Below are 26,745 nucleotides of genomic sequence, written 5' to 3'. Positions count from 1 at the left end.
TTAGTACAACCCCTTATTGATCCTACTGTTGGCTGAGCCCTTTTTAAGGATCTGATGACACAAAGATGATTTTAAGCAGTCTCTCTTACTTCAGAAATTCATTGTCTAATTTGGACCACAAGGGAATCATTTTCACGTATAAAACTTTTTTCCAGAACTTGAAATTGTCCTTTCAGTTAATCTGGGGTCTTTTGGATTTCCCCCTCTTTCTTTGGATGACATAACTAAACTATGTTGTACTTTCTCCCATGTAGGGCGGCCACTGATCACAACGTGGATAATACAACAGAAATACTCAGGGAGTGGTTGAAAAATGTACAGAGACTCTATCACTATGTGGAGTGGAGGCCTATGGATGAACCTGAGTGAGTAGCAAGAGAACGTTTTGTCAACTCATTGTTTACCTTTCTCCCGTAACCAGTTTTCCAGCCATCCATTTCTTCCTTTGACAGATCTTCATGCTTCTCTCTTCCTTTTTACTCCTGAAGCTACCAGCCAAGTTAAGGTTCTCATTAGTTCACAAGTAAATTACTGCAGTATATATTTTAAAATATTGATATTATTTATTCATATTTTGAGTATAAACCTTTTATACTTGAGGGATCATAGCGAAAGGTTTGTATACTTTTTGCGTACATGTTGTGTTTTCGTGTCATATCTTGGTAATCATTCCATAGCAGTAGTTAAGGATCTTCTTCGTTATTTTTATCAGTGCAGAGTACGCATTGTGTGCGTATACCATAATTATGTACTTAATCAGTCTCCTACTGATGGACATTTAGATTGTTTCCAATCTTAACCATAGCAATCTCTTAGTTGGTTCCATCTTCAAGTCATCCTACATACCACACTGTCAAATCAATCTACCTAAAATACTAATGGCATAGTTTAATTTTTCTGTTAAAAGGACTCCAGTGGCTCTTCAGTACCTACAGAAAAAAGTTCAAATACCTCAGACTCATATTTTTAAAAGATTCCATAAACTTAGCACCCATACCTATGCACCCATATTTCTGACTTCTTCCCCCTCAAAAAACCTGATTCATCCAGAATGTTCCTTTTTATTTTCAACCCCAAGCCATTGCTCATGCAGGTCTGCTCTCTGGGAAGGCCCTTTCCTTCTTTGTAACCAACTCTTATCCCAAATCCCACCTAGTACAGAAGCTGTTCATAGTCATTCCACTTACAAGGAGCTACCTTTCTCTCAACACTTGCATTGCTTATTTTGTACATCATCCTTTTTGACACAAGACGCTTAGCTAATATTGTTAATTAAATATGCAATTTATGCATTTTTTTCTAAGTAATTTTTAGGTTCTTTGGCAAGGGGTAGAGCACATAAATACTTCATAGTTCCCCCCAATGCTATGTTCTTGGCAGGCACTAAATTAATAATTGTTGGCTGAACAACTGAGTGAATGACAACATAAATAAATATATTTAAAACTTACTATTGTAAACGTTCCCAAGGCTACACCTTCCAGCTTAAGGAATTATAGAAGTAGAATGAATTGAGTTGCCTGAATTTTTGCCCAGGATAAGTCATTTATTGAAAGCCAAATTTGTATTATAATAATAATAAATACCATTCCAGAACAAATTTTTGTTCTTCTAGTCTCTCTTTATATATGCACATATATCTCAAATCCCAGCATATGGTCCACATATTGAGCAAAATTTAATGATGGAATTTGAACACTGTAATTGGATTTTTAGCCACTCTTTTGGAGTTTCTTACAATGGAATTTGGCCTAATTAAAATCACCCAAAAAGACTTTACGTACCTACCTCGCATCCTGGTAATTTTCTCGATAGCCAAATTTTGACCAAACATATTGTATGCCAAGGTCAGTGTGAACAATGTTAAGGAAAGCTTGTTGGGCAATATATTCAGAAAAAGAGGAATTTTCCTGATTTCATCGAAGCAATAATTGGGGAAGACATCTCAGAGAATTTCTGTTTAGGACATAGCTTTATTAATCTTATTTGTATAGTTAGAGTCTTATTGTTTTTGTGGTTTTTCATTCACTGAGTCAAATGCACTGCCAGCACAGGTACAAGAACTTAAGTGGTGGCCAGTTTTGGGCCTCTGTGACAGTGTCAGTGTCCATACCACGTGGGAGCTTTCAGAAGGGTTCTCAAGAGTGTGCCAACTGGCTTGCCTACGTGGCCACGTAAGAGTCCTGGCCTGGCTGTTTTGTGGATGTTGATGGAGATCCCAACAACATCATACAGCTGCTCCATGATCTCACTCTCCCTGGGATGGATCAACATCTTAGGCTCTTTTGAATCCTTTATTGAAACTTGACCAAGTAAATTAACCTTTTTTTTTCCTGGGAAACTCATATTTTTATGCTGTAACATTTCCAAATTTATTTGCTAGCAGAATGTGTAAAAAAAAGTCTAGAAACGTGAGCTTTGGAGTTACACCTGGATTTAAATCCTAACTGAGCCCTTCATTAACTGTGTTACATTAAGCAAATGAATTAACCGCTCTACACCAATTTCCTCATCTGGAAAATGGGGAGAATGGTGGTACTTACCTCATATGGACTCAGTGAGTTTTAATAAGAACTCACTGAAATATTTCACATAAAGATTCTTGTGTACGGTAAGCAGCAAATTACATAATCTCTCCTTGTTCCAAGTTCCTTATCTGTAATATGGGGGTGATGATAACAATAACAGTATCTGCTTCCTAGGGTGCTAGAAGATTAAATGAGTTAGTACATAGTGCTTGGAAATAAAGGCATTCAATAATTATGTTGTCCTTATTATTATTATTCTTATTTTAGATCTTATCCTGATGAAATTGGACCCAAGCACTGGCCTGGCTCTCGTTTTGCCCATGTGATGAAACTACGACAGGCAGCCCTTCGAACTGCGAGGGAAAAATGGTCAGACTACATTCTGGTAAAAACAGATATTTGACTTCTTGACGGCTGTTATCTAGAATGTGTGCCAATTAATTATCTAAAACCTACGAGTGTGGAAGCAATCAAAACAACCTTGTGTTTAGGTACCACCTCTCCAACTTTTTAATAAAGGTGCAAGAGAAAATTTGGGGAACTTAATATTGGGATACCCAGATTTCATCTCAGACCCACTCCTGACATGCATTTTCAGAGAGTTTAAGTGAATAAGCTCCTGAATTATTTGGTCTCTTTCATGTAACACGCGTAAGAAATTCTGAATCTTTTTAGTTCATGGAGAATTCCATAGGTAAAGCAATATAAATTGTCTGAATAACATTTTAGAAGAATTTTGCAGATATGAGAAATTAATTACATAAAAAGAGATTCAGATTAACAGCTCTGAAACTCCACTCCCTTTTGCTTCTGAGTGATTTGGGGAAAGACATCTCTGCTTGGCTTCCTGGTTGCTCCTAATTATGCTGGGTTCTCATGGAGGATTTCCGTCCATGAAGATGTTCCATCACTTTCCTTAGAACTTTGAGAGTGGCCCAGAAAAATATTGGACTTGATGATTCGGATCAATGTTCTATTCCATCCTTGTCCTCCGGGACCCTATCTCAGCTGGGAAGGACAGCTTCGTAAGCAGCAAGGAGTTGCAGTCCCCTTTTCCCTTTTCAAAATTGACAAGAGGCTTTTTTCCCCCGCAAATTTGTGGGAACCAAGTTCTTCATCTGTGGCCCCCCAAATCCATTTAATTCTTTTGGCAAACCTTTTCTGTACAACACTAGAAACAGCACCAAAAATGCAAAGCCAATGTTGTTTCTTTAAACTTACTGACTGCTGCTCCCTGTCACTAGATTCTGATTCCTAAAGGGAAAACTTTTGACCTATGTTCATCCCCAGCCCCTCAACCATGACAAAAATCAGCTCAATAATTTATCACACATACACATCTTCAATACAAATAATTTCATAGAAGTTTTCAAATTATACTGATGCCATTTAACATTGTGTAGCTGTTTAAGTGTCATTGAAGTGCACAAATGATGAACTACAAAATTTTTGGTAAACAGATCGACTATCATAAAACTGAAGCCTTCTGGTTATTTATTTTATGTGTGTGGTAAAATATATATAACATATAATCTACTATTTTAATCATTTTTAAGGGTCCAGTTCAGTGTGATTATTTATTTTATATGATGAAACATGTTGTCCCACTGCCCCAGTAAATGAATTAATGTTAACGTGGATTGCTGCTAAGAATCGGAAATAGCTTCTTTGGTTAGCATGGGATGATATAATGTATTTAAACGAAAATTCTACCTGTAATGTTCAAATAGCATTGATGGATCTGTGTTGCGCCATTTTGGCATTACCATAGATAACCTAAATAAGTCTGTCCACTTATGCCTAGAGTGGGCACTCAATAAGTGTTTTTGAATGAACCTTTAAGGGCTTGGGAGCCATTATATCTTGTACTTAAAGCACCAACCAAGGTGTAGGTTGGGTCCTAGTTGAGTGTGTGCCCAATGTGGTAACACTGATTCATTGCTTGGTGCCTACACAGAGCTGAACGTGTGGAAGTTAGACCAAATGTATTTTGCCTGGGTGAAAGCCATCCAACTTCAGTGGGTTTCCATAAGAAGAAGATAGCTAACTGGTTCCATATCTCATGAGCAAGTTTCTGTGATCTTTTGAAAGTGCTGGATTACTCTTGAACCCATTACTGAAAAAGATCTTTTCACCTGACGTTATCCTTTTTCTTTCCCTAGTTCATAGATGTTGACAACTTCCTGACAAATCCACAGACCCTCAATCTAATGATTGCAGAAAACAAGACCATTGTGGCCCCCATGCTCGAGTCTCGGGGTCTGTACTCTAATTTCTGGTGCGGAATCACACCTCAGGCAAGTCTTTGGCTAATGAATGAAGGTATGAGTTTTAACAAGGCAGCTGTGTGTCAACAGTAGCCCCATTAACCTTTTTCTCATTTCCTCCCTTGAAACATGCATGTCCTTGTGTTACTAGAGCAAGCATTTTCAGGAAAGGAGATAAATCCAGGTCCAATGCTACAACTCAATGAACTTCTCTGTATTAATGAATCATAAGGAAAATATTCTAACAAGTTTAGCTTTAGAAGCTTTAAATTAACCAGTAAAGCTTGCTGGGATTTGTAATTTTTTCCTCCCTGATTTAGAGATTTAAAAAATTAAATATTTATTATTAAAACTAACATAAGAATACTACAAAAAAATTTGGAAATGGAAAAAAGTAAAAAAAATATATATGTCACCACTCTAAGATTATACATAACAGCTTGCATGTTTTTAGTAACTATATCATCAAGCGGCTATAAGGCAATTTACTTAACCTTTCTCTTAGTTTAAAAACACTTAAGTTGTTTGCAACTTTTAACTATTATAACACCCCTTATGATTGATATAAATTTTCTGTATTTAATATTATTTCCTTAGAATAGCTTCTTAGAAGTGGAATTACCGAGTCAAAGAGTATAAATATTTTGATGACCTTTGATGTGTGTTGCCAAGTTTATTTCCAAGGAGATCTAATAATTAGAACTGCTATGGTAGCTTGTTTTTATAAAATTCAAGTTAAAAACAACATTTTTAATTTCCATCATCTCCCTTTTCCATTGTAAAATCTTCAAAGTCTGGACATCTGTTACAGTGAATGCTTATGGCTGGTTATATTTTTTGTTCTTTAGTTAGCGAATTAGAGAGATAAATTAAACTGATAAATGTAGTATACATCAATGCAAGATAAAGAGATGCTAAGGGAAAAAATGTATGTTAAATGAGTTCTCACACCCACAGAGCTAAATTTTGAGTCTTTCTTTTATATTTGGTTTGATTTGGGGTGAAGAACAAGGCCAGTGGTGTGCTGATAAGTATATAGTAGCTAGTTCTCTGTGGGGGAAATATCCTGATTGGTAGTATTTGCTAGTTTTCATGACATAAATACTCTCACCATGCAAACAACTTAAATGGCGTTTAAGCTAAGGGAAAGGTTAAGTAAATTGCAGTATAGCCACTTGATGATATAATTATTAAAAATATGCAAAGCTGCTATCTGTGGTGTTGTTAGAATGGTGGCAATTTTAAGCTACCAACATGCCAACTGGCTTGCAAAATTCCTGAGAATTTAATAATCTGTGGTTCTAGCACACTACTGGAGGAGGCATTCCTCTTTTGTTATGATTACTTCCCACAGTTCTGAGAGATTTTGAATGCATGTTATTATCCACATCTCTTTAGGGAAGTATTAAGTTCATATTTATCAAAGCCACTCAATTCCTCGAGGAGAAAACATTACCTTTGTTTCGTTTAAATTCATCCACTCTCAGCTGATAATCGGCAATGTTTCACGTGGCAGAATCACTCAAGGATTGTTTTTAATGAGTTATGCGTTGACATCAGCAACAAGGGTGGATCGTCCTAGTGAGGGCAGTCTACAGGTTTCTATTATCTCTTTATTTGTTATAATCATTAAAAGCAAACAGGAGAACTGTGCTCACTTATTTTGGACAGTAAAAGTAAGATCCAAGCAACTTAGGGCCAATTCTAATTTTTCTCCATCTGTTTTTGGCTTTCTACCATCCCTAGTCATGCTTCTGCTAGGGCAGGAACAGAAACAGCCAGTGCCTTCATAAACTTCAGGCAGGCCCTGGTTTCCAAAGCCTTTAAGCACATCCAAAACAAAATGACCCGGTGTTGTTGTCTGGCCAATGAACAGGAATTATTTCCAACAACATTCAATTTATGCGGAAAAAGAGACACATTGTTGCCTCCACCTGTCTACAGGAGGCATATTAATTCTCTTTCTCTCTCTTTCTTTCTTTGCTTCCTTCCCCCCTACTCCCAGGATATTCAGTGATTCATCATCGTCATGAATTTTCCAAGCTTCTCATTCTGAGAATATTGTTCCTTAGTAGTTTAGAATTTTATATTTGTCATGCATTCTTAGGTAGTCCTTCAAAGAACGAATGTTCTGTTTATCCTTTGGAAAAATGCTCTGAAGTTGAAGTGTTAGGTGAACTCAGGTTCTGGTATGTTCGTTAATCAGTCAAGTTACTTTATGGTCACATTTTCTGTTGTGATGTCAGCACCCACACAATAGGTACTGCAGCCTCTTCCTTAAGAGGTTCTCCTAATTTAACCTAAGGATCACTTATCCTTAAGTTAAATGCTAATAAAAAATTATAATAATAATAATACTTCATATAGTGAATTACAGTTTTCAAAGTATCTTCATATACCTGATCACAGGTGATCCATTTTACAACCCTGTGAGAGAGACAAAGAGGCTTTTATCCCATTTTTCAGGAGAAGAAACTGAGACTCAAAGAGGTGAAGCATGGGCTAGATCAAAGAGCTAGAAGATGGTTAAAATGGCTCCAAGACTCACATCTTCTCAATCATAATTTGTGGTCCTGCTACCTTATCACATGGTCAGTGTTAGGGTTAGTTCAGCTAGAGCACTAGTCTAGACGCTGAAGAGAACGTCAGAGAGGCTGATGAGGCCGCAGTACCTAATGTGTGGGCACTCACATCACAACAGAAAAAGTGACCATAAAGTAATGTGACTGATTAATGAACACACCAGAACTTACGTGTCCAATGAGTATTGTGCCCGTCAGCATGCTGCACTGGCCTTGCAAAACTTTACCATCGTTCTATGAACCTGCCATCACCTATAGCGTTTTTGGAAATGCCTTCAAAGCTTCCACATACTTTTAAGTATGTTTTGTTGAAAGACTTTTTCATCTTTTCTGCAATAGATTTAAGGATTGGCAATAGTCAAGTTACAATTGGTGCCACTGGAGTATGAGCTCCTCTACTAGACTCTGCACTCCATAAGGGCTAACATTGGGGCTGTCTCTTTCCTGCTGTCTCCAACATCTAACCCAGTGCCTGGATTATAGGAACTCAAAGGGTGTTTGTTGAATGAATGGTTGAGTTTAGAGGGAAAATAAGTTGGATTGTTCCAAACCAGTGTGTTCAAAACCACAAAGGAAGAGGATTTGTGGTCCTGTGTGCTTGCCAGGAGGGACGTTTCAAAAAGGAAATCCCCAAAAAAGTATGGAACAGTAGCAGCTCCACCAGAATATCGAATAAGTGACTGCATTGAGAGAAGACCAGATTTGTATATTTAAGTACCGTGTGTTTAGTTAAAAATATCAGCCAATGTAATGTAGTAATTTTAATGATAGTCAATAATTATTGATTCTTTCTTGATGCTGGGCATCATTCTAAGCACTTTTCAGGCTTTGCCTTACTTAATTTTTACAGACACCCGTGGAGTAGATTGTGCCATCATTCCTGTTTTACAGATGAGGAGCTAGGCACAGCAAGGTTGAGTACCCTAACCGATACCTATAGACAATTAGAAGCTGAGGTGAGATTTGAACTCAGGCAGCCTGATACCAGAACCTGTGCTCTTAACTGCTCTGCTCTACCACCTTCGAATACTCATGCTTCATATTCAATCATAAGTCAACATAAAATACACTTTGATGAAATTATTAAATCAAAAGATATGCTGAAACCAAAATATTTCTGGTATCAAGACCCTGTTAGTATTGTTTTATATGTAAATGGCACTTCTTGAGCTTACTTGGAAATTCTTAGGTCAAGAAAAGAAGGGTGAAGAGGACTTCGTTTGGGGGCTTCCATTTAACTGGTGATGACTTAGGAGGAATCAGCCTAGCAGAGGACCAGGAAAAATGAAGCCCTCAGATGAGAGAACACAGCCCACCGATTTACTCTTTTACAGGGCTTCTACAAGCGGACGCCAGACTACCCTCAGATTAGAGAATGGAAGAGGATGGGCTGCTTTCCTGTCCCCATGGTCCACTCCACATTCCTAATTGACCTCAGGAAGGAAGCCTCTGACAAGCTGATGTTCTACCCCCCGCACCAGGACTACACCTGGACCTTTGATGACATCATCGTCTTCGCCTTTTCCAGCAGACAAGCAGGTACTGATTGTATTCAGCTGTACTGCCTCTATGGAAACACTGCAAATAACCAGCTCTTTTGTGCATCTTATTAAAAAACACACCTATAAAGGAAATGGGTTTCCTCTTCAGGGACAATTAATTGTCTACAGTAACCACACCAGCAGTGTCTGTGTTGCTGTCCCTGTGAGCATCAATGACCAAGAGCCAGGATTTGCCCATGCCTAGGAATCCACTCTCTTTCTTTTGAGTAGGGCCGGGACAGTGATGGTGGTGGGAGCCACGGCAGATGATTGGTTCTCTGTGGTGCCACTGCATTGCTTTGTTCATTATAGAAGTCCATTTATTAATTAGTGACAGAACCTCAAAACAGCACTGGCAAAGAGCTCAGACTTAACAAATGGAGGTTTATTTCTTCTCTAAAAAGTCTGAGCTGGTATAGTGGCTCTGTTCCACAAAGTTTTCAGAGACCCAGGCTCCTTCTCTGTTGCTTCTCCACTCTCCATGAAGTATCGTCCTTCATTGTATGACCCAAGATGTCTCATCAGTATGGATGCATTCTAGCCATCAAAGGAAAACCAGAGAGGAGAGGGCATGCTCCTTCCCTTTAAGAGTACAATCCAGAAGTTGAACACATCACTTCCATGCATATTCCATTAGCCAGAACTTAGTCACAGGGAAACACCTAGCCGTAAGGGAGGCTGAGAATGTCATCTTCATTCTATACAGTCTAAAGCTCCAATTCTCTCACTCTGGAAGGAGGAGGGGACAGATTAGGAGAGGCAACCAGAAGTCTCTGCCACAGTCCCCATGGAAGGAAAGGCAAAACCAGACTTCAGTCTTTTGTGAACCACCAGGAAAGCATTTCCGGTGGGGTCTCTAGGCTTTTTAAGGAAGTCAAGTCAGTAGGAAGTTGTTATTTCTCTGCGTCACCCTGCACCTGCAGTCAAGGGGGATGTAATTCACTAAAGCAGTTCAACAGGAAGCTACTCGACATTCCTAAAGCAAAGCCTTATTCTCAGGATCATTCAGACCTTACTGCCAGAAGTGAGGTCCCGTTATCAATGAGCCAGAAATGTGCCACTTAACACTAGCAAAAGTGAGTTTAGAAACCAAGAAGATAGTGAATAAACTCACTGCTGCCATCTAAGTTAGGGTAGATGGGATTATGCAAAGACTTCAGGCAGTTGAGGCAGGTTGCTGGCAGACGACAACGTTAATATAAATTCAATCTATAGCTCACGTATCAGGCCATGCTTGAAGCCATAGGTGTCCCACTCATCAGTTGTAGATTTGCTAGGAATGAGCATATTTGGTGGAAATGTGGAGGCTGAATTTTTTTCCTTGGCTGCTAGAGAAATTTAGACCCTTTGGCCAGGGTTAAGCATTTTTTAGGCCTGTGTCAGGGTAAAAGCATGGTTCTTATCCTCATGTGGATTGGAAGCTTTCATGAAGGTTCTTGTGTCAACGTTAATGGAAACTGCTCCTTTCAGCTTGGTCTGATTTTCTTTGATTTCTCCAGGATGGGAAGCAGACTCAGGGCCTTCTCATTCCTTCGAGTTGTGCCAGTGTCTTTGCTTCAGAGCTTGAAGTAAGGAAGTTCCAAGAAAGTAAGCTATTGACAATTACACTAATGATCCTTGCCTAACAGAGTCCTCCTATATAGCCATGGCACAGGGCATTATTGTGACCCAGGCACTAAATTATTATGATATATTTTTACAAACCAACAACTGGATTTTTGGCTGGAAGACTGACAGGCTGGGTAGGAATTTTTCGGCTCTGTCCTTTGCTTGGCCTGTTCATTGGAACTTCATTCTTTTTCGGTCAGACTTCCCATTGGCCTTCCCAGGACACTGAAAGCAGGTGCAGAGGCTCAAAGCTATTTGATGATTCAGCTGGGAAGAGGAAAGGTAGAAAAGCTATTGGCTTTACTTTTGTGCCCAGCATTGTGTTAGGCTCCTTGTTAGTTGGCGAGATGAGATCTTTACATGTGGAAACAGAAGTAATAGTTACAAAACAGTGAAAGCTGAGGGTCAGATCGGTGGTACAGTGAACAGGTCAAGAGTCAAGACAGGAAAGAATGACTGTCCTTGGGGGCAATGAAAAAGCTTTCCTGACAGTTGTGTGGTTCTAAGGTAGCACTTTTATTTGTCTTGAAGTATTCAGGAGAGACGTGAATGAGCCTGGAGTCCTGTGCAGCCCATGAAGTGTTTCTAGGCTCTTCCCTTCTTAGGTCCAAAGCAAAGCACTTCCCTTCTCTCTTGAAAGATGATTTGTATTCTTTTGTTCTCATTCTTGTGAAACACCCTAGCTGTGTGTCACCCATTGGAGCCTCATTTTTCAAATGTCCAAAAGGAATTAAAGGGTCTGCATGTCCCAGGCAGGACCACTTAACCACGAACCTTGATCCTTAATCTTTCACCTCAGACTCCAGTCATTCCACTTGTGAGTGATGAGTGAGGGGGCAATCCAAGTGCACTGGTATGTGGGGGCATGGCTGCCCATCTAGCCCAAGAAGAGAGCTCAGGGGTCAGAGGTGAGGCTCTGTGGCTATAATGAGGCTAGGGTCAGGAGTTCATGTCTTGTTGTGGCTGGGTTCTCTATCATGGTCACAGGTAACATCTCTGGTGCCCACCAGTCATCTTCCAAATGTCTGCTGTGAGTCAAAAGAGCCAAGAAACATGGGTGACAGGCAGGCAGATCTGCCTCCTGGACAGCACTGGTGATGATCAAAACTGCCTCCCACGTGCAAGGATGGCAATCCAGAATGATTACTGGTTCTGAAACTTGGCTTCCAAATCCTGGGTGCATAGAAAGATACTTGGCATTGGCTCTTTAGGGACAGAGGTTTAGTGCTAATGATTTACTGTATGACCTTGGACAAGCCACAGCCTTTCTCACTCTGATTTTTCATCACCAAAGATAAAGATAGCAATCTGCAATGTTAAGGTACTGTATGAGTACAGGAAAATGTTTGATGTCTCCATAAGAGAAGTCCAGTCCTTCAAGGTGTATTTCAAAGTATCGTTTCAAAGAGAAAATTGTTTTCCCCAGAAGTCGCTTTCACTGAGAGTACCAGATTCCATAGATTTTATCTAATTATCAATACATTTCCTTTTAAAATTTTTATCAAATTATCCATGCACATAGTTGAAAGAGTGCAAATAGTTCCCCAAGGTGTATTATAAAGTTAGCAGTCCCCTGAAGATCACCCCTTGTATCGTTTCCCTCTTCTAGAAGATAAACACTTTTAATTCTTCCAGATGATATTCACAGCCACGTTTGTGAATAACACGCTTGTATTGCTACCTCTTGATTTTCTGGTTTTACTTCAGGCGTTATCTGTTGCCTCTCCACTGCAGAAGATGAGGCATTAGCTCTTTTTCCTCCCTGTGCCCCCTCCATGCAAACGCATTCTTTCCATCACCCTGTTCTCTCAATAAACAGTCATGCACCACATGACAGTGTTTTGGCCAATGACAGACCACGTATTGCATGGTGGTCCCATAAGATTAGTAGCATACAACCTAGGTGTGAGTAGTCTGTACCATCTAGGTTTGTCTAAGTACACTCTTGATCGCACAAGGACGAAATTTCTCAGAATGTATACCCATCTTTAAGCGACACATGACTGTGGTCATGTGTTAATTTAAGATAGATCAATGGTCAGTGTTTTTGTTGTTATAAGCGTGCAAACCTAATCCCAAACTGAACTATTTATAGACCATGGTTAGTTTTCCCTTTATATCTAACTTAACAGTTGCCTTTTTTCCCTTAGTTTATTATTACTAATGCAATTCAAAACTAATCTCTAATTGTCTAATATTCCTCTTGGAATGGTCAGATTTATCAGATGTTCTTTCTGCGTGTTGGTGAAGATGTCTGATATACTCTTTCCGATATACTCTGAGTTGAGTGGTGGACCCTGGACTCCCTTCTCTTCCCAACTGCATTGACTCTCTGTTCACTATATCCCAAGTCTTCCTGGGTTTTTTGTAATCCTCCTCCTCCTCTTTTCCTCCCCCCTACTCCTATTCTTCTTTCTCCTTCTTTCAATCATCCAGTAACTTTCTGAGAAAGTGTGATGGAAAGTAAATATTTATGGCTTTGAACGTCTGAAAAATGCCTTTCTTGTCCTCTCACACTTGATGGATAGCTTGGCTAGGTCTCATCTCCCATTTTTACTGAAGCTTTGGAAAGTTGAATGGTAAAATGATTTACCTAAGTAGGGTAGAGAGGTAATCTAAATATTAACTCATTTTCCTTCCACTTCCTGAATTCATTATGACTTTACAAGAGGGTGCGTTTTGGTTTGAAGTTCCCCAGAAGCATTCATGTGGGCAAACAGCAGAACTGGTGAGCTCGCTTGGTGAAGGCAAGAGAAGTGACAATGCTTGCTGGACCAGCCCTGATTTGAGCCTGATTCAATAAGGAGAAGGATAAAATCTTCTTTTTTTCCCCCGTTCTTCTCTGTTAATGCCATGAGACAGCTTCACCTGATTTGGCAGGTGTTCCAGCAGCCTGGAGGAAATTTCATCTGCACAAAATAGAGAAGTCACTATGCAGTTCATTCTCTTTTGGAAAGCATAGATGATTATAGCAATTAACAAATCAGAAGCTTGGACACATGGACAGTGCTTGGCAGACTCGTCATTTTAACTAAGGAATCTTTTCACTAGTCAGGACTGTCAGTTGCTGGGTCTGTATGAGACCGTCTTGATTCCTGTATTTCTAGCTATCTGGGTGAACACAGATGTTGTCTAACTCTTGGAGTTAGCCAGCAGGGGCAACGAAGACCAGTGTCGGATACAAGAGGGCTTTGCCATATTTCTGGTGTTGTCATACTGCAGGTTTTTAACAGGACTTGAAATGCAGACTTTCTTTTGTCCCTTTACAAATCTACTATAGAAGTTCCATGTCTGTTGGTTGATTCCAAATCCATGCCTGCTAAGAGAGGAAATAAAACCAAGGAGAATCATGAAGAATTTTAAATTTCCTTTGTTTTTTATTTTTTCTTCTTTATATGCCTAGATTTAGCTTTAATAATCTGTCAGCCTTACAGGATTTTCCTGTTTGCTTTCATATCAAATGTGGATTTTATTCCTCATTTTCTCTTTATTTCCTGTAGGTGGATTACAGTGTTCCATTCTGTTCTCTGGAATAGGAATTCTTTGCCTTCTTTTTGATCTTTTCATGCCTTTAGTGTTCATTTCAGGCCACGAGTATGCTTTTTCTTCAGAGAGAAAAATCAATTTCCTCTGCGCTGAAGAATGGCCCAGGGTTTTTATTAGCCCCTGATGCTGTGTTACAGTTTCTTAATAAAGGAGCATTTTTGAGGTCTACAGACAGTGCCTGAAACAACTACTTGTTCAATTTCAGTTCCAAACAGCTTCAGCCACAGTCCAGTCTCTTTTTCTTCAGTTGTCACTATAGAGCTAAGATGTGTGTTTTCTGATTGGTCGGTTTTGTCCCTCTCTTGGGTCCTCAGGCATCCAGATGTACCTCTGCAACAGAGAACACTATGGCTACCTGCCCATCCCCCTGAAACCGCAGCAGACCCTGGAGGAGGACATCGAGAACCTCATCCATGTGCAGATAGAAGCAATGAGTGAGTGACTCAGGGGCCTGGGTGATGGCTCATGTTCCATTGCCACCGTGACCTTACCAGCCACTTCTCCCATCTTCCAGGACTGGAATCTCATGGCCATCAGTCTGCCTTGGCTGAAACATAGCTATTCATTTGTTCATTCATTCTTAAGCTTTTCCTGTGTGAAACGTGAATATGACAAAGTCTCTGCCCTCAGGGAGCTTCCCGTCCAGGTGGAGAGCTGCACACACAGTAAATAACGTTTCACACAATGTCATAGGGGCTATAATGGCATTTTGTGGTATAGATTTAAACTCTAACTTTGCTGCTTTATAATTACATGACTTCGGGCAAGTAATCTAACTTCCTTAGTTATGAAATGAAAACAACGAACTCTTCTAGGCTTTTTGGGCAAATTCTCCATAATATATATATAGTCTAATAACAACAACATAATTATGACTTCAACTCAATAATAGCTTATGTATGTGACAGATACCATGCTAAGCATTTTTTATAAATTGTGTCATTAATTACAAGTCAATGAAAAGGGTTTTATTATCCTCATTTAAAGATGAAGAAATTGAGGTATAGAGAGCTTAAGTAGCTTGCCCTAGATGATTGTGCTAACGATTGCGATTTGAAGCAATACGGCTGTCTCCAAAGCTCATGTCCTTGCTCACGTATTGTTATCGCTTCTGGATCTACCATGATGTCAGAACTGGTAAATGCTCAACAATCAGTAGCTACACTAATTATTATGTATAATGTGCAGTGGTGTCTAAAGGATACAGTAACGGATCCACCCTGCCTAGGGGAGGGTGTTGGAAATGGCTTTCCCAAAGGAGGGAATATTTGCACTGAATTTGCACATAGCATCTGAGAAATTCTGTTATTCATCACTAGAGCATAGGATGTGTATATGTGGGCAGTGGAGGTGTTTGGGGAGGCAAAGCGGGAAGTGAGGCTGGAAAGTGGGCAGGAGCCCAGCCAGAAGGCCCTCTAACATATAAGAAGGTGTTTGGACTTTGTCTGAAGGGAGGGCAATTTTTAAATGGATTTTAGCAGAGAAATGTCAGGTTGGAATCTGGATTTAGAAAAGTCACTCTTGCGGTAAGAGAAGTATGGCTGGAGCAGGGTGGGGCAGTGGATGCTGGTCTCAGGCCGGAGATGAAAAGACCATTTGGGACATTACATGGTAAACTAGGCAAAAGAGGATGAGGATCTGAGCTAGGACAGAAGCAGTGGGAATGGAGAGTAAGGAACAGATTAAGAGAAATTTATGATGTAGACTTGAAAGGACTCAGCCAAGAGTTTGTGGATGAGCAAAAAGGAGGCAGAGAAAAACTTCTGAGTTCTGACTTGAGTGTCTAAGATGACTGTAGGAATTTTCAATGGTATAGAGCATGTAGAATAAAGGAAGCCTTTGCAAGGAAATATCATGAGTCATTTTTAGACCCACTGAGTTGCCTATGTATATCTATTTCCTGCTCCTCACCCCTAGACAATAAATTCCTTGTTGATCATGTTAGTCTTAAGACATAACCCATTGCCTGTCACCTAGTAGGCACCCAGTAAGTATTTGTTGAATAACTGAGTGAATGAATAAATGACTTCAGGTGGAGATGCTCAGTGGGTAGACAGAGAGATGAATCTGGAACTTAAGTGTTATCAAGCCTAAAGATGTTGAGTTGGGATTCATCAACAAGATAACGTGATATGAGAGAATTTCAAGAAAACAGGAGCAAGAGATGTGGAAGGAAGTTCAAGGTAAGGACTGAAAAAAGAGTCCAGTGGATTTTATCAGCTAAAGTCCACAACAAGAACGGTTTCAGAAAAGGCTGAATCAGAGTTCAAAGTGTTTGAGAAGTAATTAAGAAGCAAGAAAATAGAGAGAAAGCAGAGAGTTTTCTTTTAAAAAACATGGTTGAGAGCAGAAGGTAAGAAAGACAATAATAATTTAAAAGATTCACCAGAAGATTCCTGTAAATAGCAAGCTCTCTTACTGTATTTACACAAGATTCTGTTTGTAAAACATTAGTCAGTTCAATATCAGGGACACATCGGTGCTGCTGAGCAGAGTACATCCATAGACTATACTTGGGGTGAAGAGAAAAGCACACCTGCCATTACAACCTTTGCATGCTCATGTGCATAACTGTTTGCAAGCCATTTGGTTTTCCCTCATCTCAGTGTCCGAGGGTTTGAAAAAAGAAACAAGAGATCACTATTGTTCTCTGAGTGTATAGTGAATGATAGGGTAATGAAAAAAAAGAACAAACAGTTGTCATGGGAGGGAATGAGATTGAATAGCGAGCTAGTTCACTGTGACAGTATTTCTTGAACCAGCCCTTAGGAATTTCTTTGTGAATTTCTTTAATAAATACTGTTTCCGCCTCTTCTCTATGTTTTAGACTCCAGAGGACAAGGGAAGTATCCTATTTTATGACAAACACCTAGCACGGTGCATGATGTATAGTTGGTACCAAATATTTGCTGAGTGCAGATCTAGACAAGTGAATGAACGGATGAGTAAATGAATGAAAACTGTGTTGCAAAGAGCACTGAACTTGAGACCAGGATAATGGACTTGAACCTGGGCTCTGTCACTTACAAAGGGAGAATCAACCCTCTCCGAGCTTTAGCTCTTTTATCTGCGGAATGAGGAAATAACACTGACTTTGCCAGGTTGGGAGGAGCAAATAAAATAATGTATATCAACTCCATAAGATAATGAATTATTGCTATTATTAGGACTCCATTTAGCTTGATGATGTGCTATCCTTTATCATCCCTGTTTCATGGCTGTCAGTCTTGACTCCAAGTAGATGTCAGCTCAGAGACAGCCGGCCAGAGCCTTGCCTTCTCTTGCTTTCCCCGTAGAACTGAAAACATAGAAAGTTTTCCATACACAGAGGCTCACACGTTGTCAGTAAAAATTAATGATTACACATTGGAAATGCACAGCACCATGCTAGGCAGGTATAAATCATTTGAGAAGAACTCGTAATTATAGCTGTCATTATCGATCTCCCAATACATACCAATTCTAGTGCTAGGCACTTTGTATATGGCATTTTATTTAGTTGTTGTATTTACCTTCTTCAGTTACAATTTTTTTAAAATGTCAGATTCTGAGTTTTAGAAGATAGAACATAATTGGAATAAGAAAATAATTAGAAAATAAACCTTTGAGGGTAACAATGCAGAAATACAGACTGGAGGCCCGTGTAGGATTCGTAAAAGGCTGGTGATGATGAAGTCGTATCTGTCAGGTGTCCTTAAGAAAGACGGACTAAATGTTAAAAGCACTTTGCACAGCATCTAGAACCCAATGGGCAGTAAATAAATGACCGCTAATAGACTATACCTGTTGAAGCATTAGAACAGGCATTATATTCAAGTACAAACATTGAATGCCTACCTACAATGTCTGAGTCACTCTGTGAGGGTACTGGGAATTCAAAACATTTGATAACAGATTCTCTGTTTCAGGTGTTTATATCTAACTGGGGAGACAGGACACATGAAAAAGACCCCGATGATGCAGTGTAGCGCTTTGTGAAAGGAGCAGATATAAGGGCAATAGAAATTTGGAATAGGGAGAGATTGCTGTGGATTGATGTGATCGAGGAGACCTTCAAGTCCTGATGGTTCTTCAGCTGGGCTTTGCTAGAAATGTGGAGTTGAAATAAAAGGAGTGATATGGTGAGGGCACTATAGGCAGAGGAAACAGACTAAGCAAAGACATTGTTCAAAAAGCATTCTCACCCTGGAAGAGAGTTGGCTTTAAACAGTAGAAGGAAATAAAGTTTGTGGGTTGGGGTAGCTTAATTGTTGTGGTCCTTGAATGCCCAGCTAAAGCAGAATGCCCATCCTAAAAGCAGTGAAGATAAGGAAGATTTTAGAAGAGTCATTGATTAAACACTTACTATGTTCCATGGATTGTTCAAGATGCTGGGAATACAGCAGTGAACAAAAGTGGCAGAAGCTCTGCCACCAAGGAATTTATATGCCAAGACAGAGAGATAGACAATATATCAAGGAAGCAACCACAGGAATATTTGCAGGAAGAGTGTTTCAAGCAGAAAGAACAGCACATACAAAGGCTATTAGGAAGGAGCTTGGGTGCTCCAAGAAAAGGCCAGTGTGGCTGGAGTATACAGAATGAGGAGTTGAGTAGAAGGAGATGAGGTCATGGATGAAGAAGTGTCCAGATCAAGCAGAGCCTTGTGGCCATAGGACAGAATTTGGATTTTATTCTTAGAGTAATGAGATTCCATGTGGGATTGGGGAGGAGGATTTATGTAGTTAGAAAGATCGTTCAGGCTGTGGTGTGGAGATTAGAGTTTAGGGGGACCAGTACATCTCTCTTGGTGAGAGATGATGGTGGTTGGGATGCAACCTGTAGCAAGGAGGTGATGAGAAGCAGGTGGATTTAAGATATATTTTGGTGGTAGAGCCAACAGGACTTACAGAGACCTGGATGCAGCCCATGAAGGAAAGAAAGGAATCAAGGATGACTCCAGGATTTTGGCCTGGTATGCCATTTAATGAAATGGGAAAAGTTTCATGGGAAAAATTTGGGAAAGGAAGTTTTGATTATGTAAGCTTAAGATATTTGTTAGACATCTGAAAGGAGAGATTAGGAGCTATTTGGATGCCTGAGTCTGGAGTTCAGGGAAGAGACTCCAGCTGGAGATAGACATTTGAGAGTCATCAGCATTAAAACGATATTTGAACCCATGGAACAGTGTGAACTTGTTTAGTGAAAGAACATAGAAAGAGAAGAGGAGAGGGAGGAGGACAGATCCCTGGGGAGGTGAACAGCCAGAAAGCTGGAAGGAAAAATTGAGAAGTGTTTCAAGAAGGAGCCAGATATTGCTGAGAAGTCACATAAAATGAGGATAGGAAATTGACCATTGGTTCTGTCAAAATAGTGATCTGTGATGACCCTGATAAGAGCCACTTCAGTGCGATGATGAGGACACTAGCCCATTGGACTGGGCCAAAGAGAGGATAAAAGGGCAATGAGAGAGTGGAATCTTGTTGGGATGGGGAATAGAGAAATAGGATGGTGACTGTAAGGCAGTGAGAGATCAAGGGAGAGGTTGTTTTGTTTTTCGTGTTGTCTGTTTTTTCAAGATAGGATTTTAACATGTTTGTATGCTGATGGGAAGGATCCAATGTATGAGGGGAACTTGATGATGTAGAAGAGAAGATAATTGTAAGACTGAAGTCCTTGAGAAAACAAGAGGCATTGTAACCCAGGACGGTATTGGAGACGTTGTCCTAGACAGGAACAGGGATACTTTTTCCACTCTAGCAGCTGACAAGGCAGAATGTGTACATACAAATGCAGTTGGCTTGGTGGACTAGAGGCATACAGGAAAGGTAGGTCTAATTTGACTTTGAATATTTTCTCTATGATACGTGTAGTCTAGTCATCAGCTCAAGAGAGATGTTGGAGATTCCAGGAGAGCGGACAAGGTGTAAAATATATTTCTCAGAAAGTGGGAAAGTAAATTTACTATGGAAGTATAGTTGGATCATTTGGCAGTATCCAGTGCCAATTTGACATCTGTTGTAATTTGGAAGTGACTCAGTCAACACAATTGTGTGAACTTCTCTTGTAGTATTCTTCTTGGCATTGAGTAACTGGACAAGTCAGTTTAACCAGGATTGGGGTTTTACCAAGCGAGATCAATAGGAGGTACTTAAGAACATTTACAAGGGATGGTTAGAGTGCTAGACCATGAAATCCAGGTTGGGTACCCATGAAAGTAGGGACATGAAAGGTGTGGAGGATACAGACATGGCAGTGGATCGCTGAAAGAATGTTGGTGCCAAGGTCAAGGACCTAGAAGCCAGGTTGTTGAATGGATCACCATGTGGATGCTGAGGTTTCTAAGAATGATAACAGGGACAGTGAGACTGTGAGCCAGAAATTGCAGTCATCAGTGACTGAGGGGGCATGATTAGAAGGTAGAGAGGTGCTAAAATATGCTTCAAAGAAGTTGAGGGTTTTGAAGGATGGAAGACAGTTTGGAGTGAGTTGGGGGATGTAAGAAAAATCAGCTTCCACTCTGACAGCTGAAAGGGAGGCAGTGTCCTCAAAGGAAAATGAAGTTTTAATTGAAACAAAAAGGCAAAGAGATATTCAGAAAAAGTGGAGGACTGAAATGTCTGGGATTTTATGAATTGCAGACTGGAGTTTCAGAGATCAGAGTGGAAGAGTCAGGGTGGAGGGAGATGGCATATAACAGCAATGGCTAACATTTATTAAAAGCTCTGTGCCTATCACTCTACATGTACTTACTCATTTAGTACACTAGGAGCTGTACAGAAAATTTGGGGATGTGCTTCCTTTGGGGGATGAATAACAGAAGCCTAGATCTTATAAATTACAGAAGTAAATAAGCCTAGATCTTATAAATTACAGAAGTAAATGCATTGTGAGGCATGAGGAAATTGGTCTGGCAAGTCAAAGCATGAGGTGGTGGGAAATCCTGGGTGCCAGTTCTCAGCAACAAATCATCGTGCAGAGATTATTAAGAATATTGAATCTGAAGTCAGAAGGTCTAAAACTGAGTTCCAGCTCTGCCAACCAATCACTCTTTGACCTTGGGCAAGTCTACATCTGAGTTGGTCTCAATTTCTTCATCTATAAAAACAAACAACCCCTCCCCCCCTAAAAAGTGAAGATTAGATGGTGTGGGAATATGAACGCACTTAACAAATTGTAAAGCACCTAACTGTTGAGCATAACTATTATGGCCAAGAATGGCACTGTGCTTGAGCAAGATTATTTTGACAACGGTGTGCATAATGAGCTAGAATGAGGCAAGACTAAGACCACACAAGTGTTGGAAAAATATTAAAACAGCCCAGGCATGGTGCGTGAGGACCTGAGCTAGGGTGGTGGCTGCAGCAGTGGAAGAAGTTCCAGAGAAACTGTAGAGAAGAAGTGTTAGGATTCGGTCCAAACACAATCTCTCAAATGCTTTTCCAGGCATGACTGGGCTGGTGCATTGTACACTGGATGGTGTATGCTCCAGTGTAGACCACAGAAAGAGCCACAAGTGATGGTCACCCAGGGGCAAGGACTTAGCTAACTGAGTTACTGTAAACCCAGCCCAGTTGCCCAAGGCCAACTTGAGGCCATGGCTACCAAGGACTAGCTTTGGGGCACGGTAGAGTAGGGTTAAGGGTTTGCATGCAGGAGTCAGACCTAGGTTCAAATACCAGCTCTATCAGCTCTGTGACCTTGAGCAAGATGTTTAAGCCTTTGTTTTCTTATCTGTAAAAATAGGAAACCTCATACCTATCCCATGGTTCATGTTGTGAGGATTAAATAAATGTGATTACATACATCAAGAGTATATAGCCCAGAGTTCAGTGAGTAATAAGATCTCTACAACAATAGCTATTATTATTATTCCTAGATCTTGAAAGTATCCAGGAGCCAAGGAAGAACATGTCCCAAGTAGTGTACAGGGAGGGGCTATGTATAGGGAGGGATTCAATGAGGGACTAAATAAAATATGAATGATGGAGTCAGAAATGACCCCAAACAAAAGCTGGGATATACCTAACCTTCAAGTGTGACATCAGCAAAGACATATCCCTTCTCCTTTCACGGTAAGTTTCTTAGGTCTGATTCATTGTATCACTTCCTGTTTTTCCCTGTGGCTTAGCTCTGCCTTCAGTGGCAAAACCCAGGTACACTTCTCATATTTTGTCTCAATGGTAGCTTTCAGGAACCAGACCCTTGTGGCTTTTTTTGGGACACTTGTCCTGTGAACACAATGACTGCCCATGATTGAGAGAAGCAGCATGGCTAAAAACAGTCTCTGTGGCTGAGACGTTAAAGCCATGCAGGCCCTGTGAGTGCCAGAGACCAACAGCCTGGAAAGGGTAACTCAGAATATAACCCCCTCCCAGGGGGCGCAGGGAGGGAGAGCGAGACAGCTCCTCAAACAACACTATGAACAGGAAGGAGTTTGTATGTTAAGTTTCTTTCTCTTAAAAACCTAACCCTGTATGTGGTGGACTCTCAATCAATGTTTGTTGATTTTAAAAGAAATTAATGAGAATTGGGATGCAGCAGAAGGGACCAAAATATAATGAGCCTCTAATGGAAACAGAAACACATGCACTGTGTACTCACAGAAATGTGACTGCAAGGGTCAGAGGTTGAAGTAATGAGACCAACTCTTGTGTTTGGTTTAGGAAACCTGTCTCACCATCTTCTAGAATTTCACATTATCTGATCATTGTGAAACCGGATGTCATGGTTTCTCTTTGATATCCCGGTGAAAGGACAGTATTTTAGTCAGTACAGGCAAAGGTAGGATGGGATATCAAATAGTGCCAAAATCTCATTGGCTTAATACAGCAAAGGCTTATTTCTTGCTGTGCAAAGTCTGCAGTGGTCCTGGCGTCTTTCCTGGGCAGCCGCCCTCCATTTGTTAGCACATCATTCTAGGCTGCTCCAAATTCATGGTTTTTACATATCAACATATGCTACTATGGTCATTGTGGTGAGGCTGGGGTGGGGCTGGAAGGAGGGTTTGGAGAGTTGAGTGGCGGCAATTTAAAGCTTTCCCAGCAAATTACACGACCGCGACTAACTTCAAGGGCAAGAAAGTATTCCTCTCATGTACCTGGAATAGAGGAGAATGGATATTCATGAACAGTAGTAATGGCCATCGCTGATACAAACAACCCAGTTACCAGCTCCCATTTAAAATTTTCTTTGCATTTTACCTTTAAGGAAAACCAAACAAGTACTTTGAATTTCTCCAGTACCAAAAATCTTAAAGACCTTCTCGGGTGCTTTAATCAACATTGCATTCAACGATTAAAATATATAGTAGTTTGTAAAGAAAGCTTTTTTGGAGTATCAAATAAATAAAATTTTTACTGCTTAAGATGCGATGTCCCTCACGTCTGGAAACTTGCATGTTAGCCCTGTACTAACTCCTGGTCCATGGGCTGGCTTTCAAAGGTGAGTTCGGGTTAAATTAAAGGACTTTTGTGTTCCTGTAGCTAAACCTGCCTGGATGGGATTAAAATCATTCCCAGACTTTGACAATTTTAAGTGTATAGAAAAAAGCATTATTCAGAAAAAGTCTAGCCTATTTCTGAGCTCTTTCATCATGGGCCACCATAAATAATAGCACAAAGTTATTGAGCATTTATTAGGTTATGAGTGCTTTGCATGCAGGTCTCATTTAAATTTTATATAAATTTAATAAGAGATACAGTTCTTAACTTGATTTTACACATGAAGAAACAGGCTTACAGAGGTTACATAACTGTTCCAGACCTTTATAGACCAAAGCCTGGACTCAGATCATCTGACTCCAGAGCCCTCACCCTGAACCATTACCCTAAACCACCTCCCAAATACTCTTCAAATAGGTCTTAAGGGAAATGGAGCAAATTCTGCCATCTGCGTATAAACAAGTGCTCTGGGAACCAGAGCCCTGACCTTGAGGGTTCTTGTGTAGCCACTCAGTCCTGGGGAACTGCTCAGCAGTCATCCCCCGCTCTGCTCATCCAGGTTGTGTTCCTAGAGATCGGGTGTGTGGATGCAATTCTGTTCTCTGACTCTTTCCCTAACAAAGCACTCTGCGTATTTCTTGTGTCTTCCAGTTGATGGTCCTCCAATGGAACCTTCCCAGTTTGTCTCAGTTGTCCCTAAATATCCCGACAAGATGGGATTTGACGAGGTAGGAAAGGTGTCAATGTGTGTGTGTGCACATGCATGCGTGCAGCATGCTTGTATGTTTTTAATGGGAACACAAGCCTGAGCATCCACTGAGAGCCAGACTGGCTTGACTGTTGAAAATGCATTAAGGGTTTGGGTGAAGTACTTGTTTTTTGTCGTGCCTCAGTTTTCTTATCTTAAAAGAGGAGCATCGTGATAAAAGTGAATTAATCATTGAATCAGAGAGAAGTTGCTATTTAGTCATGAAAGTGAATTTGATATATTCTAAGAGTAGATATTGCCACATTTCATCAACCTTTTCATCAAGATTCAAGGGTAAAGAAGATATATGCATTAGGTATTAGAGGATTTTAACTTTGAGTGGGTGGAAACCGTTCTGGAACACTCTGTGCTTTATTTTCTCTCTGCTGTTTTTCCATGGAAAAAGTTTGGAGGCCAGGTTTGAGAAGACAAAGAAAAAGAGAAAAAAGAAAACTGTTCTAAAATTTTGCCTTTCAGCAGGCAACAACGTCATAATAGCTCTCTGAGGGCCATTCATTATTAAGTTTCAATTGTATAAAGAATGAAGCAGAAATATAAAGAAATGCCTCTCTTGGTAATACAACAGACGCTTGGTGGGGCCAGAATTGTATTCCAAGTCACTGAATCCTTCATGAGTCCCTCATGTCATGTAGCTGCTGATCAGTATTCAGGAGCTGGGTGGTCTAGAGGCCAGGACAGTGCTCAGGAATCCACAAACTGAGATAGACTTTTTTCCATGGATTCTGGATATGTCATAGGCCAAGCTTTGTGCCCTGTGCTCATTGCCCCTGCTGCATTGAGAGAAAATGCCTTGTCTATTAGCCTGTACCATATAATACATGTCCCCAAAGTATGGCCATCTTAAAGAGCTAGTGGACCGGGAATTGGGACTTTGTCTGTAAAGTTGATTTGGAGCTGGACTTCAGGAATGGGAAGGAGTATTTCATAAATATTAAGTGGAAAAGAGTTAACAGCTATTATGCTATTTCCGCAGAAGGCAGAATGAGAAGAGATGATTTTAAGCGTGGAAGAGAGGAATTAGACTAAAGAGTAAATCATTTTTAAAAATGATCAAGGCTGCAGGAAAGATTGGCCCACACCATGAGCTGGACCAGCTTTCGTGTATGACTGTAGCTTTCCTTTCTCTGCAGTTCTCATCAGCTCTCAGTTCTCTAGATAAAAGAACACAAGTATCTTTACATGTATCCATTTTTCCTTGTATAAACATGTTCTGATGAGGACCACACCAAAGCAAATAAAATGAGACAAAGCCAAGATCTTCCAGCTCTGGTCTTCCATTTGGATGTGGTCATAAGGACTGGGTCACTCCCGGGACATGCCAGCTCTAGGAAGTGTCACAGCACAGAGACTCTACTCTCCTGAGCTTAGATAATCATCTCTCTGTCTGGAACAGAGATAGGATGGTGGAAAAAGGGATTTTCAGGGGCCTTTTCAACCTTCCCAGTACCCCATGACCTTGCTGTGGTGTCTGGGCTGCACTGACTGTGTGGCTCTTTCTCTGTTTACTATTCACTAAGTATGGAGCAAGCCGTCTGTGTTTTTCCTTCATGGCTAACTTTTTATTGCACTTGTTTTGGCAGGAACTGGGACTGGATTATTATTTACTAAAGTCTTCCCAGACCAGAGGTCTCTGGTTTGAGTGGACTTTTTTTTTTGTTGTATTTCTGTTAATTTTTGTTCTGTTTTGTTTTTGCTCTCCTGGAGTGACCTCAGGTAGCTCCATATGTCTGCATGAGGACATGCACTTTCCTTTCCATATTTGTAAAACTGGGAGATGGAACCTGGTGCATCAAAGTAGGATTCTAAGCAGGAAGAAAATGAAATATAAAAGAATATAACCTATTAAGTTATGAAGTCCCAAGTAACAAGGCAAATAGAGTGACCACAGAAATTGTTTCAAAAAAAATAATTACCCAGTTAGGTAAACAGAGGAGGTGATGAAATCATCATGCACCTAGTCCACTTTGCCCTACATCAGGTGGATGATTTCTTCAAAGAAGACATCTTGCTCCCATATCAGTCTCTTTGCCCAGAGCTTCATAAATGGATATTTATAAAGTGGGTATTGTAAAGTGAGAATATTTTGTAAGGAAGGGTTAAAATTTTAGTTAGTGCAGCTTTTCATCCAGTAAAATATATAAAATATTGATGATTACATTCAGAATGACCATGCGAACCAAAGCTTAGCCCCCAGTAAAGTCTAAATTCCAGGCTGGTTATAAGACAGTTTCTGCTTCATTCTGGACAGTGCATAAAGCAAACTTTACCATAAGCCACATGTCATAGACCTTTCAATCTTTACTGGACTTGAGAGATAAGGTTGTTCAACTCCCTCTTTTTACAAACGAGGGAACTGGACCCTGAAACGTTAAACATCTTCCTCAAAGTCATCTAGATGGTATGTCAAGATGAAGCCAACGTCATACAACTCATTCCTGTAGGTTTCTCCTTTTCCATGCTATGTGTCATCAATATTTCTTGC

General features: G+C 40.3%; 1 protein-coding gene across 3 annotated transcripts in view; it reads left to right on the top strand.

Annotated features, from left to right (window-relative positions):
* COLGALT2 (collagen beta(1-O)galactosyltransferase 2) overlaps nucleotides 1–26,745 on the top strand; it is a 104,407-nt gene that overhangs the window by 59,831 nt on the left and 17,831 nt on the right. For all 3 annotated transcript variants that reach the window (XM_023640698.2, XM_070267856.1, XM_070267857.1), the window contains 6 exons: nucleotides 255–365; nucleotides 2,796–2,913; nucleotides 4,691–4,825; nucleotides 8,712–8,916; nucleotides 14,387–14,506; nucleotides 24,146–24,222. In XM_023640698.2, coding sequence (XP_023496466.1) covers nucleotides 255–365; nucleotides 2,796–2,913; nucleotides 4,691–4,825; nucleotides 8,712–8,916; nucleotides 14,387–14,506; nucleotides 24,146–24,222 — 766 coding nt within the window. The remainder of the gene's footprint in view (nucleotides 1–254; nucleotides 366–2,795; nucleotides 2,914–4,690; nucleotides 4,826–8,711; nucleotides 8,917–14,386; nucleotides 14,507–24,145; nucleotides 24,223–26,745) is intronic.

This window comes from Equus caballus, chromosome 5 (genome assembly GCF_041296265.1).
Source record: "Equus caballus isolate H_3958 breed thoroughbred chromosome 5, TB-T2T, whole genome shotgun sequence".
Classification (NCBI taxonomy): domain Eukaryota; kingdom Metazoa; phylum Chordata; class Mammalia; order Perissodactyla; family Equidae; genus Equus; species Equus caballus.
Note: the sequence above shows the minus strand (reverse complement) of the source record. Positions and strands in the feature narration are given on the sequence as shown.